Source organism: Jaculus jaculus, chromosome 9 (assembly GCF_020740685.1).
Source record: "Jaculus jaculus isolate mJacJac1 chromosome 9, mJacJac1.mat.Y.cur, whole genome shotgun sequence".
In the NCBI taxonomy this organism is placed as follows: Eukaryota; Metazoa; Chordata; class Mammalia; order Rodentia; family Dipodidae; genus Jaculus; species Jaculus jaculus.
Window position 1 is genome coordinate 89,340,387 of NC_059110.1, and position 13,801 is coordinate 89,354,187.

The 13,801-nt window shown below is 41.5% G+C and overlaps 1 protein-coding gene across 1 annotated transcript in view; it reads left to right on the plus strand.

The window, feature by feature from the left end:
- The window catches only part of Atad5 (ATPase family AAA domain containing 5), a 61,868-nt gene that overhangs the window by 39,792 nt on the left and 8,275 nt on the right, over window positions 1–13,801 (plus strand). The window contains exons 15-19 of the mRNA XM_045159182.1: window positions 436–612; window positions 1,297–1,430; window positions 5,081–5,174; window positions 8,479–8,543; window positions 13,022–13,202. Of these exons, the coding sequence (XP_045015117.1) occupies window positions 436–612; window positions 1,297–1,430; window positions 5,081–5,174; window positions 8,479–8,543; window positions 13,022–13,202 (651 nt within the window). The remainder of the gene's footprint in view (window positions 1–435; window positions 613–1,296; window positions 1,431–5,080; window positions 5,175–8,478; window positions 8,544–13,021; window positions 13,203–13,801) is intronic.

A 13,801-nucleotide genomic window follows, 5' to 3' on the forward strand; every position in this document is an offset into this window, starting at 1 on the left:
AGGCCGACCTGGAATTCACTAAGTAGTCTCAAGGTGGCCTCAAACTCATGGTGATCCTCCTACCTCTGCCTCCCAAGTGCTGGGATTAAAGGCATGCGCCACCACGCCCAGCTGAAAATCTCTCTTTAAAAAACATTTAGTTATTATTTATTTATTTATTTGACAGAGAAAGAGGGAGAGAGAGAGAATGGGTGTGCCACTGCAAACAAAGTCCAGCTGCGTGCATCCCCTTGTGCATCTGGCTAACATGGGTCCTGGGGAATCAAGCCTGCGTCCTTTGGCTTTGCAGGCAAACACCTTAACTGCTAAGCCATCCCTCCACCTCTCTCTTTTTGTTTTTAACCTTGTCAGAATAGAATAAAGAATGTGGATAACTATCTTGTTACCTGTATACTTTTAGATGGCTTATTCTTAAATACAATTTGTTTTTCACAGAAAAATTAAATTCCCCTAAGAAAGTTGTCACATCGCCAAGGAAACTCCCTCCATCATCACCAAAACTTGGTGGACAAAAGCGAGCACTTCCTCCTAAAACTCTGGCAAATTACTTTAAGGTTTCTTCCAGATCCAAAACTAATGAAGAAGTTGGGGTGCTTATGGAAAATAATAAAGGTATAATGTTAAATTGACAAAGTAAAAACCTTTTGTTTTAAAATATTTTGTTTTTATTTATTTAGTGACAGAAAGAGGCAAAGAGAGAGAGAGAGAGAGAATGGGCACACCAGGGCATCCAGCCACCTCAAACAAACTCTAGCCGCATGTGCCACCTTGTGTGTCTGGTTTATGTGGGTCCTGGGGAATTGAACCTGGGTCCTTTGGCTTTACAGGCAAGTGCCTTAACCACTAAGCCATCTCTCCAGCCCAACACTTTTGTTTTATTTATTTTTTAAATTTACTTATTTGAGGGAGAGACAGAGCGGGAAAGAGGCAGAGAATGGGCGCACCAGGACCTACAGCCACTGCAGATGAACTCCAGAGACACGCATCAGCCTGGGCATCTGCCTTAGGTGGATACTGGGGAATTAAACCTAGGTTTTTAGATTTCACAGGCAAGTGCCTTAACCCCTAAGCTATCTCTCCAGCCCAAATTTAACACTTTTAATGTGATACATAAATGCAAACATATTTCATGTGTTCCTATTAGTATTTACCACATCTGAGCTATACTGAAGGACCTACTCATATAAGTATCTGTGTTCTCTCTCATTTCTGATTCGGAAATTCATTTAGAGCTCATTCTGTGGAAGTAGGCATTGTTCTTTTAAGTGATTTTACAAAAATAAAATTATTTTGCAGAAATCAAAAGTTCTTTGGAACAGAAGCAAATTACTCTGAATAAATCCATAAATACAAATAATTCAAATATCAAAGAATTTGGAGCTGAAGAATCCAACAGGAAAAATGCAACTTCTCTCATTCTCTTTGAGGAGGTAGGCTTACAGAGGTACACATTCATGATATCTCATGGTAGGACTTTATTTTTTATTTGTTTAGGCATGTGTGCATAGAATATGTGGTATGGAGTGTGTTGAGTATAGTCAGATGTATACATGCCATGAGAAGACCAGAGGAAAATGTCAGGTGTCCTGCTGGGCATGGTGGCACACGTCTTTAATCCCAGCACTTAGGAGGAAGAGGTATGAGGATTGCTGTGAGTTCAAGGCCACCCTGCAACTACACAGTGAATTCCAGGTCAGCCTGGGCTAGAGCGAAACCCTACCTTGAAAATTTAAAAAAAAAAGTAAAATAAAATAAATAAATAAAAAGTCAGTTGTCCTGGGCTAGAGAGATGGCTTAGCCGTTAAGCGCTTGCCTGTGAAGCCTAAGGACCCCGGTTCGAGGCTCAAATCTCTAGGACTCATGTTAGCCAGATGCACAAAGGGGTGCACGCATCTGGAGTTAGTTTGCAGTGGCTGGAAGCCCTGGCACGCCCATTCTCTCTCTCTCTGCCTCTTTCTGTCTCTGTCACTCTCAAATAAATAAAAGTGAACAAAGAGTCAGGTGTCCTTTTCACTCATCTACTGTAGAAACTTATTTTAAAGATTATTATATGTTGTCTGGTATGGCATCTCATGCCTTTAATCCCAGCTTTTGTATAATAGGATTGCTATGAATTCGAGGGTAGCTCGAACAACAGCACGAGTTACAGGTCAGCTTACCTGACTAAAAACAATAGGATAAATTGGTTTTTTTTAATTTTTATTATTTATTTGAGAGTGACAGACACAGAGAGAAGGACAGATAGAGGGAGAGAGAGAGAATGGGCGCGCCAGGGCTTCCAGCCTCTGCAAACGAACTCCAGACGCGTGCGCCCCCTTGTGCATCTGGCTAACATGGGACCTGGGGAACTGAGCCTCGAACCGGGGTCCTTAGGCTTCACAGGCAAGCGTTTAACCGCTAAGCCATCTCTCCAGCCCCAATAGGATAAATTTTAAGTAATAAAAATGTTTACTACATGTCTTCTCACAAAGAATTATAAAATAGTTAAGAAACCCAAGAACACTTAACTGTCAGTTGTAGAATATATTTTTTAATATTTATTTTTGCTTATTTATGTATTTATTTATTTTTGGCTTTTCGAGTTCAGGTTTCACTCTAGTTCAGGCTGACCAAGAATTTACTAAATAGTCTCAGGGTGGCCTCTTACTCCTGGTAATTGTCCTACCTCTGCCTCCCCAGTGCTGGAATTAAAGGTGTGCCACTATGCCCAGCTTTATTTATTTATCTGACAGAGAAAGAGGGAGAGAGAGAGAATGGGCATGCCAGGACCTCTAGCCACTGCAAATGAAATCTAGATGCACCCCTTGTGCATCTGGCTAACATGGGTCCTGGGAAATCAAACCTGGGTCCTTTGGCTCTGCAGGCAAATGCCTTAACCACTAAGCCATCCCTCCAGCCCTGTAGAATATTTAATAATATATTTTTTTTACATTTTATTTTCATTTATTTGAGAGAAGGGAAAGAGAAGGAGAGAGAAAGGGTGCACCAGGGCCACCAGTCACTGCAAATCAACTGCAGATGCACGTGTCACCTTGTACATCTGGCTTATGTGTGTTCTGGGGATTTAAACCTGGGTCCTTTGGCTTTGGCTTTGCAGGCAAATGCCTTAACTACTAAGCCATCTCCAACCTAATTGTAGAATTTTTTAAATTGTTATTTATTTATTTATTTGAGAGAGCAAGAGAGGGAAGAGACAAGCAGGGAGAGGGAGAATAGGCGCACCAGGTCCTCCAGCCATTGCAAACAAACTCCAGACACATACGACACCTTGTGCATCTGGCTTATGTAGGTCCTGGGGAATTGAACTGAGGTCCTTTGGCTTTGCAGGCAAATACCTTAATTGCTAAGTCATCTCTCCAGCCCCCAATTGTTCAATATTTTAAACATAAGCCGGGTGTGGTGACACATGCTTTTAATCCCAGCACTCGGTAGGAGGATCACCATGAGTTCAAGAACACCCTGAGACTACATAATGAATTCTGGGTCAGCCTGGACTAGAGTGAGATCCTCCCTCAAAAAACAAAACAAGGGCTGGAGAGATGGCTTAGCAGTTAAGCGCTTGCCTGTGAAGCCTAAGGACCCCGGTTCAAGGCTCGGTTCCCCAGGTCCCACGTTAGCCAGATGCACAAGGGGGCGCACGCGTCTGGAGTTCGATTGCAGAGGCTGGAAGCCCTGGCGCACCCATTCTCTCTCTCTCCCTCTATCTGTCCTTCTCTCTGTGTCTGTCACTCTCAAATAAATAAATTTTAAAAAATTAAATAAAATTTAAAAAAATAACACAACAATGTGTGTGTGTGTGTGTTTTAGAGAGAAAGAGAAAAAGTGTGAGCACTTTCTTGCCACTGCAAACGAACTCCAGACACATGTACCACTTTGTGTACCTGGCTTTATGTGGGTACTGGGGAATCAAGCCCAGGTCATCAGGCTGTGCAAGCAAGTGCCTTTAATTGCTGAGCTCTCTCGTTGAATAATTTTTTGTTGTTGTTTTGTTTTCTGAGGTAAGGTCTCACACTAGCTCATGCTGACCTGGAATTCACTCTGTAGTCTCAGGGTGGTATGCACCACCACTCCTGGTCAAATAATTTTTAGATAGATGATTAATGAAATTCAAGGTTACTAATCAATAACGACTGGAAATTATGTTGATTCACACCTGTCCAGTTATGGAGGGCTGTGTTTGTTTTTATTTTTAATACGTAACAGTTGATCATTTAAAAAACATCTATGGTAAAAGACAAGCTTTTGGTATGGGCTAAATCCACACTTTTGAGAAGCTAAGTTTCTAGCTGGGCATATGGTGGCACACTGTCTTTAATCCCAGCACTCAGGAGGAAGAGATAAGAGGATCACCATGAGTTGGAGGCCACCCTGAGACTACAGAGTGAATTCCAAGTCAGCTTGAGCTAGAGTGAGACTCTACCTCAAGAAAGCAAAAGAAGAAAAATAAAAAGAACTTAAAATTTAAATGTAAATCATAGCTGGATGTGGTGGCGCACGCCTTTAATCCCAGCACTCGGGAAGCAGACGTAGGAGGACTGCCGTGAGTTTGAGGCCACCCTGAGACTCTATAGTGAATTCCAGGTCAGCTTGGGCTAGAGTGAGACCCTACCTCGAACAACCAAAAAAAAAGAAAAAAAAAAAGTAAATCATTTAAAAATTTTGTTTCTGGGTTGGAGGGATGGCTTAGTGGTTATGGCATTTGCCTGCAAAGCCAAAGGACTTAGGTTCGATTCCCCAGGACCCACATAAGTCAGATGCACAAGGTGGCACATGAGTCTGCAGTTTGTTTGCAGCGGCTGAAGACCCTGATATTCCCATTCTCTGTCTCCTCTCTCTCTCTCAACTAACTAACTAAAGAACTACATTTAAAAAAAATAAAATTTGTTTCCACTCAGGCATAGTGGCACACTCCCAGCATTAGGGAGGCAGAGTTAGGAGTATCATTGTGAGTTCATGGCCATCCTGAGAGTACATTGTGAATTCCAGGTCAACCTGGGCTACAGCAAGACCCTGCCTCCAAAATTTGTTTATAAGTGAATATATTCTTGATTATATTGATATTCTCATAACTGGTTTGTAGGTTGATGTCATTTTTGATGAAGATGCCGGGTTTTTGAATGCAGTCAAAACGTTCATGGCCACAACTAAACGACCTGTAATCCTTACCACCAGTGGTAGGTAACAGTGATTTTTCTGGGTTGATACATTTTGAGACAGCTTCTAACGTTTGTCAGTAGTGTTACTTCAAAAGTCATTTGATGAAACTCAGGCATGGTAGTACTTGCCTGTGGTCCTGGTACTAAGTCAGCAGAGGCCCACTTTTAAATCTCCAAAAGCTCAAGACCAGCCTGATTTATGTGAGCTTCAGGTTAGCCAGAGCTACAGTGAAGGGCCCTCTCTTACAAATAAAACACAGTCAATTGAATGGTGCATTTCCATAATTCCATATACTTGGGAGGCAGAAGAAGAAGAATCTTTTAGGCCCAGAACTTCAAGGCCAGCTTGGCCTCCACAGCAAGACCTGGAAATAAAAAAGAGAAACATATACACACATGTGGACATTATATGGCTGGAGCTGGAGCTTAGTGACAGAATGCTTGCCTAGCATACACAAGGTCTTGGGTACAATTCCTAGCACCATTAAGAAAAAACACCAAGTGGTGGAAAGAATGTAAGAGCCAAAGGAAGGGTAGGACTCCTTACAACGTGCTCCCTCCAGACATATCCATGGCCTGGATATCCATGACCTCATAGTGCCTGACACTACCTACCCAAGACCATCATAAGAGGAGGAAAAGACCATGACATCAAAATAAAAGAGAGACTGATTGAGATGGGGAGGGGATATGATGGAGAATGGAATTTCAAAAAGGAAAGTGGGGGGGGGGAGAGGGTATTACCATGGGATACTTTTTATAATCATGGAAAATGTTAATAAAAATTGAGAAAAAACGAAAAAGAAAAACACCAAGGAGTGGAGAGATGGCTTAGAGGTTAAAGTACTTGCCTGCAAAACCAAAGGACCCAGGTTCAATTCCCCAGGACCCATGTAAGCCAGATGCCCAAGGTGGTGCATGTGTTTGGAGTTCGTTTGCAATGGTTGTAAGCCTTGGCGAGCCCATTCTTTGTCACTCTATGTACCTCTTTCTGTCTCTCTCAAATAAATAAGTAAAAGTATAATATTTTTTAAAAGAAAAAAATACAAAAATCCAGGTAATTGTTTTCTTTTTTAGGTTTATTTTGTTGCTTATTTGTTTATCTGTTTATTATTTTATTTCTTTTTTTTTGAGGTAGGGTCTCACTCTAGCCTAGGCTGACCAGGAATTCAGTATGTAGTAGTGTCAGGGTGGCCTTGAACTCATGGCAATCCTCCTACCTCTGCCTCCCGAGTGCTGGGATTAAAGGCGTGCGCCACCATCCCAGCTTTTTAAAATTTTTATTTGTTTATTTCTTTCGGTTTTTCGAGGTAGTGTCTCACTCTAGTTCAGGCTGACCTGAAATTCACTATGTAGTCTCAGGGTGGTCTGGAACTCACAGTGATCCTTCTACCTCTGCCTCCAGAGTGCTGGGATTAAAGCCGTGCACAACACGCCCAGTTTATCTGTTTTTTAATTTAATTTAATTTTTTTTTTTTGTTTTTTTTTTGTTTTTTGAGGTAGGGTCTCACTCTAGTCCAGGCTGACCTGGAATTCACTATGTAATCTCAGGGTGGTCTCGAACTCATGGTGATCCACATTCCTCTGCCTCCCAAGTGCTGGGACCAAAGGTGTGCGCCACCACGCCCGGCTTGTTTATTGTTTTATACATAACTTTATATTTTTCTTTTATTTACTTTATTTATTTGAGAGTGAGTGAAAGAAAAGCAGAGAGAGAGAGAATGTGCGTGCCAGGACCTCTAGCCATTGTAAACAAACTCCAGGTGCACGTACCACCTTAAGCATCTGGCTTTCTGTGGGTACTGGGGAAATGAATGTGTGTCCTTAGGCTTTGGAGGCAAGCACCATGAGCACTGAGCCATCTCTCCAGCTTTTTTTTTTTAAATATATATATTTTTAATTTTTTCTTTTTTTTATTTATTTGAGAGTGACAGACAGAGAGAGAGAAAGAGGTAGGTAGTTAGAGAAAGTGGGTGCACCAGGGCATCCAGCCACTGCAAATGAACTCCACATGTATGCGCCATCTTGTGCATCTTGCTTATGTGGGTCCTGGGGAATTGAGCCTTGAACCGGGCTCCTTAGGCTTCACCGCTAACCATTTCTCCAGCTTTATTTTATGTATTTATTTGCAAGGAGCAAGAGAGAATGGGCATCCCAGGGCCACTAGCCTCTGCAAACATCTGGGGTACTGGGAACTCAAATCTCAGTCATTAGGCTTTGCAGGCAAGCACCTTAACTGCTGAGCATCTCTTCAGCCCCACAAATTCTTTTCTAAAATGAAGAAGATTGTTTTTAAACTAAGAATTATTCACATTTGCAATTGATTTACAGCCTTCAATAATTATACAATCCATGTATTTGGCAATAATAACTTTTTTAAATGGGTACTGTCAGGCTGGCGAGATGGCTTAGCAGTCAAGGCATATGCCTGTGAAGCCTAAGAACCTAGGTTCGATTCCCCAGGTCCCATGTAAGCCAGGTGCACAAGGTGGCACATGCATATGGAGTTTGCAGTGGCTGAAGGCCCTGGTGCGCCCATTCTCTCTCCCTCTCCCTACCTTTCTCTTTCTCAAATAAATAAATTAAATTAAATTGAAATTTTAAAAATTGATGCATCATGTTTTAAATTTTTTTTTTATTTATTTAAGAGATAGAGGAAGAAGCAAAAAGAGAGAGAGAGAGAGAGAGGGCTGGAGAGATAGCTTAGCGGTTAAGCACTTGCCTGTGAATCCTAAGGACCCGGGATCGAGGCTCAATTCCTCAGCCAGATGCACAAGGGGGCACACATGGTCTGGTGTTCGTTTGCAGTGGCTGGAGGCCCTGGCATGCCCATTCTCTCTGCCTCTTTCTTTCTCTGTCTATCACTCTCAAATAAGTAAATAAATGAAAAGAAAGAGAAAGAGAATGGGTGCACCAGGACCTCTAGCCACTACAAATGAACTCCAGATGCATGTACCACCTTGTGCATCTGGCTTATGTATGTCCTGATGAACCGAGCCTGAGTCATTTGGCTTTGCAGGCAAATGCCTTAACTGCTAAGGCTTCTCTCCAGCCCTGATGAATCATTTAGTTCTGTGTTTTTCTGCTTACTATCTTTGTACAATGACTGACTATAGACAACTAAAATTTCAGAAAGCAAAACCATAGGTAAGGGCAAATACTGTACTTTCATTACTAATTATGAGACTGATGTGCTGCCTACTGCACTAAGGAGTAGTAAATGCTTGGTATTTTCATATTAAAGTAGAGCTGGAAAGGTTATTTAATGGTCTTAATGTTAAAAAAAATTGTTGCATTTTTTTTTTGTTTTGTTTTTTTGTAGATCCAACATTTAGCTTAGTGTTTGATGGCTGCTTTGAAGAAATTAATTTCAGTATTCCTTCATTGGTAAGCTTTAATTTTAATGATCATAAATTATATATCACAATTATGTAAAAAGTAGTTTCTTGTTAAATTCTGTTATAATTTTAAAATGTGCTTGCTAAGGGATATATTAAAACATCTGCGTTTTAGGAAACTTGTTATTTCCTTTTTTCATTAAAATAAGATTTTTTTCCCCAGATATTTAAAGTTTTTCTAGACTCTAACATGCATTTGATTTTTTTCTGTGAGTTCAAAGCCAGTTTGAGATTACATAGTGAATTATTCCAGGTCAGCCTGAGCTAGAATGAGACCCTACCTCAACCCCTACCTGTCAAAAACCACTTTTGATATGGCTCAGTGGTTAAGGAGCTTGCCAGCAAAGCGTAAAGACCTGAGTTCAATTCTTCAATATTCATGTAAAGCCAAATGCACAAAGTGGCACATGCATCTGAACCCATTTACAGTGGCTAGAGGCCTTGGCATTCCCATTTTCTCTGTTCTCTCTCTCTCTCCAAATAAATAAATAAATAAAAATTTTAAAAAATAAAAACCAGGAGCTGGGCATGGTGGCACATGCCTTTAATCCCAGCACTCAGGCGGCAGAGGTAGGAGGATCACCATGACTTTGAGGCCACCCTGAGAATACAGAGTGAATACCAGCTCAGCCTGGGCTGGAGTGAGAATCTACCTTGAAAAATCAAAAATAAATAAATAAATATAAATAAAATAAAAACCAAAACAACTATATATTTCTTTTCTTTTTCCCCCAAGGCAGGGTCTAATCACTCTGTAGTGTCAGGTAGGCCTCAAACTTACAACTATCCTCCTAACTCTGCCTGACTCAGGTACAAGCCACCATACCTAGCTTTTTTTTTTTTCTTTTTTGTTTGTTTTTTGTATTAGAGACAGGGTTCCTATGGCCCAGGTTGACTTTGAGGATATACCAAGTATAATCTTGAATTCCTGAACTTCCTGCCCTCCTATATGCTAGGTTTACAGGCTGGCATTACAGATATATGCCACTGTATCCAGCTCCTTTTTTTTTTTTTTAAACCCTTTTTTATTTCTCTTTCCCCAATCCCCAATGTAGGGTCTCATTCTAGCCTAGGCTGACCTGGAATTCTCTATGTGCTAGGATTAAAGTCCTGTGCCACTATGCCCAGCTCTATTTATTTCTTTTAGATGCCATATATCAATGGCTAGGACATACAATATGATGCAGAAGTGGTGGTGCTGGACAGTCTTAGCTTTTGCTTGATCTTAGATGGAAAGTAATACCTATTTTATTTACTATTTAATACAAAGTTATCTTTAAGGATTTTTGTTTGTTTTTATTTTTGGTTTTTCAAGGTAGGGTCTCGCTCTAGCCCAGGCTGACCTGGATTCACTATGTAGTCTCAGGATGAGCTCAAACTCACAGCAACCTCCTAACTCTACCTCCCAAGTGCTGGAACTAAAGGTGTGTGTCACCACACCTGGCTTCTTTAGGGTTTATTACAGTTTTTGGTGAGTGTGTGATTTATGCACATGCATGCTCAGGAGAAGGACATTAAGTGTGCTCTGCTGCACTCTTTTATCTTATTTCCTTAAGGCAGTAACTCATTGAATTTGGATCTTGACAGGGTTTATTTTTATTTTTTATTTATTTATTTATTTTCTTTTTTTGAGGTAGGGTTTCACTCTAGTCCAGGCTGAACTGGAATTCACTATTGTTGCAGTCAGGTCCGCATTGCTGGTAGAAATCACCCAACCAAGAGCAGCTTGTGGGGGAAAAAAAAAAAAAGAGGTTCATTTTGGCTTCCAGGCTCAAGGAGGAAGCCCCATGATGGCAGGGGAAAATGATGACATGAGCAGAGGGTGGACATCACCCCCTTGCCAAAATAAGCTGGACCATAGCAACAGGAGAGTGTGCCAAACCCTGGCAAGGGGAAACTGGCTATAACACCCACAAGCCCACCCACAACAATACACTGCCTGCAGGAGGCGTTAATTTCCAATTGTCATCAGCTGGGGAACCTATCATCCAGAACACCTAAGTTTATGGGGGACAATGAACTCAAACCACCACAACTCTGTAGTTTCAGAGTGACCTTGAACTCATGGTGATCCTCCTACCTTTGCCTCCCAAGTGCTGGGATTAAAGGCAGCGTGAGCCACCATGCCTGACTGTTTTTTTAAAATTTTTTATTTATTTATTTTGATTTTCAAGGTAGGGTCTCACTCTATTTTATTTATTTATTTATTTGAGAGAGATAGAGAAAAAGAAAAGAGAGAGAGGGAAAATAATGGGCGCCACGGGGCCTCCAGCCACTGCGAGTGAATTCCAAATGCATGCTCCACCTTGCGCATCTGGCTTCCATGTCTACTGGGGAATTGAGCCTTGAACCAGGGTCCTCAGGCTTCACAGGCAAGCAGTTAACTGCTAAGCCATCTCTCCAACCATTTTTACTTTATATATATATATATATATATATATATATATATATATATATAGAGAGAGAGAGAGAGAGAGAGAGAGAGAGAGAGAGAGAGAGAGAGAGAGAATGGGTATGCCAGAGTCTCCAGCTGCTGAAAACAAACTCCAGATGCATGCACCCCCTTGTGCATCTGGCTTCTGTGGGTCCTGGGGAATTGAACCTGGGTCCTTTGGCTTTGCAGGCAGGTACCTTAACTGCTAAGCCATCTCTCCAGCCCCCAACCAGTTTTCTATAAGAATGGCTGACTAGTGAGCCTTAGTGATCTTCCTGCCTCACCTCAGTGCTAGAATTTTGTCTTGAGGTAGGGTCTCACTCTAGCCCAGGCTGTCCTGGAAATACACTCCATATTCTCAGGGTGGCCTCGAACTCATGGTGATCCTTCTACCTCTACCTCCCAAGTGATGGGATTAAAGGCATGCGCCACCATGCCTAGCTTCAGTGCTAGAATTTTAAGTGTCCAGGGTCACATCTGGCTTTTTATGTGGGTGCAGGGTATCAAACTCAGGTCCTTCTGCTTGTGCAAGCAAGTACTTTTGCCCTTCGGCCATCTCCTAACCCTAACATTCAGAATCTTACTAGCTATAAAATACTTTATCTGTTGAAGAGGCTGGAGTGTCTTTGCAGTGGAGCACATGCCTAGCATGGGTGAGGCCCTGGGTTTGATTTCTAGCACTAAACATAGTCACTTTGGCCTGGAGAGATGGCTTAGTGATAAAGGCACTTGAGTGCAAAACCTAAGAGCCAGGTTCTGTTCTCCAGGGCCCACATAAGCCAGATGAACAGGGTGGCACATGTATCTGGAGTTTGTTTTCCATGGCTGGAGGCCCTGGTATGCCCATTCTCTTTCTCTATCTGCATCTTTCTGTCATAAATAAAATTTTAAAAGTCACTTTGTCCCTCCTTCATAGGACAGTTTCCCTCCTTTCTCCATAAAGCCCTCTCTAGCATGCTGTCTTTTTCTTTCCTGTTTCATGTTGTATGCACCACTCTCCTCCCTATAACTCCCTCTCACCTATCTGCTCACTCCTTCACATTTTCTTTTCCTCTTTCCCTCTCTTCCCAGTCTCTCTCTTGCCTATTACAATAAAGTCTTAAACCCAAGAAACAAACAAAAATACTCTCTTGAGCTATACCATTACTTAATACTAAGGGGGTTTCAAGGCATATAAACCTACCTGTCATGTTCAAGTTGGAGACTTTCATATAAAATTTTTCTTGCCAGGCATGGTGGGACACATTGATTCCCGCCCTTGGGAAGCTGAGGTAGGAGGATCACAGTGAGTTTGAGGCTACCCCGAGATTATATAGTAAATTCCAGGTCAACCTGGACTAGAGTGGTACCCTACCTCACAAAATAAAATTTAAAAAAAGGTTTTTTTAAAGACTGTATGGTTGTGCACACTTGTAGTCCCATCACTCAAGAAACACTTGGGAGAGGATTGTGAGTTTGAGGTTTTTCTAGGCTATGTAGCAAGACCATGTTTCAAGGGGAGTGGAGAGATGGGTCAGTGGTGAAGGCACTTGCCTGCAAAGACTAATAACTTGGGTTTGATTCCCCAGTACCCACGTAAAGCCAGACACATAAGGTGGCTCATGTACCTGGAGCTTATTTGCAGTGGCCAGAGGCCCTACCATGCCCATTCTCTCTCTCTCTCTCTCTCTCTCAAATAAATAAATATTTATTTAAATAAGAAGAAAAGGCCGGGCGTGGTGGCACACGCCTTTAATCCCAGCACTCGGGAGGCAGAGGTAGGTGGATCGCTATGAGTTCAAGGCCACCCTGAGATTACATAGTGAGTTCCAGGTCAGTTTCCACTAGGGTGAGACTACCTCAAAAAAAAATCAAAAAAAAAAAAAAAAAAAAAAAAAGAAGAAGAAAGAAAGAAAGAGAAAGAAAAAGTGTGAATTTTAGTAAAATTAGTCTTACTTTTAGAAACTGTTCAGTTTAATATTGCTGAATTTCTACTAGCTCTGCAAATGACCACATTTCTTTCTTTTCTCTCTCTCTGCTTTTCTGTTTTTAAGCAAAATGTTGCTAGCTACTTACAAACAATCTGCCTAGCAGAGAATTTCAGAACTGATACTAAAGACTTTGTAACCTTGCTCACTGCACACGGTTGTGACATTAGAAGAAGTATGCTCTACTTACAGTTCTGGATCCGGGGTGGAGGTGGACTCTTACAAGAAAGGCCATTATCCCATTGTCGTAAGTTGACCTGTTGTAAGAAACATCTACCTTTAAGTATGTTCTTTTGAGAAACTCTATGTTTTTTTTTTTAATTTTTTTTGTTACATTTTATTTATTTGAAAGTAACAGACAGAGAAAGAGGCAGAGAGAGAGAATGGGTGCACCAGGGCCTCCAGCCACTGCAACCGAACTCCAGACGCGTGCACCCCCTTGTGCATCTGGCTAACGTGGGTCCTGGGGAATCGAGCCTCGAACCGGGGTCCTTAGGCTTCACAGGCAAGTGCTTAACCGCTACACCATCTCTTCAGCCCAAGAAACTCTATGTTTTGAACTAGTTATCCTAATTTTTAGAACATATGTATCTATTTACTTTTCTCTCTTGTTGCAGTTATGAGGATTGAACCCAGGATTTTGTGCATTCTTGGCAAGCACTACCATAGTTTATGTCACCAGCCACATACATATGTATTCTAATAATATATATATTGATATGTCAACTTTTCTCATAGAAGTTTTGTAAATATTAACTGTAAGTGAATCGCGAGATATGGTGGTAGAAGTCTGTTATCCTTGCATTAAGGAGATAGGCATGGGATTGGGAGTTCAAGGCCATCCTT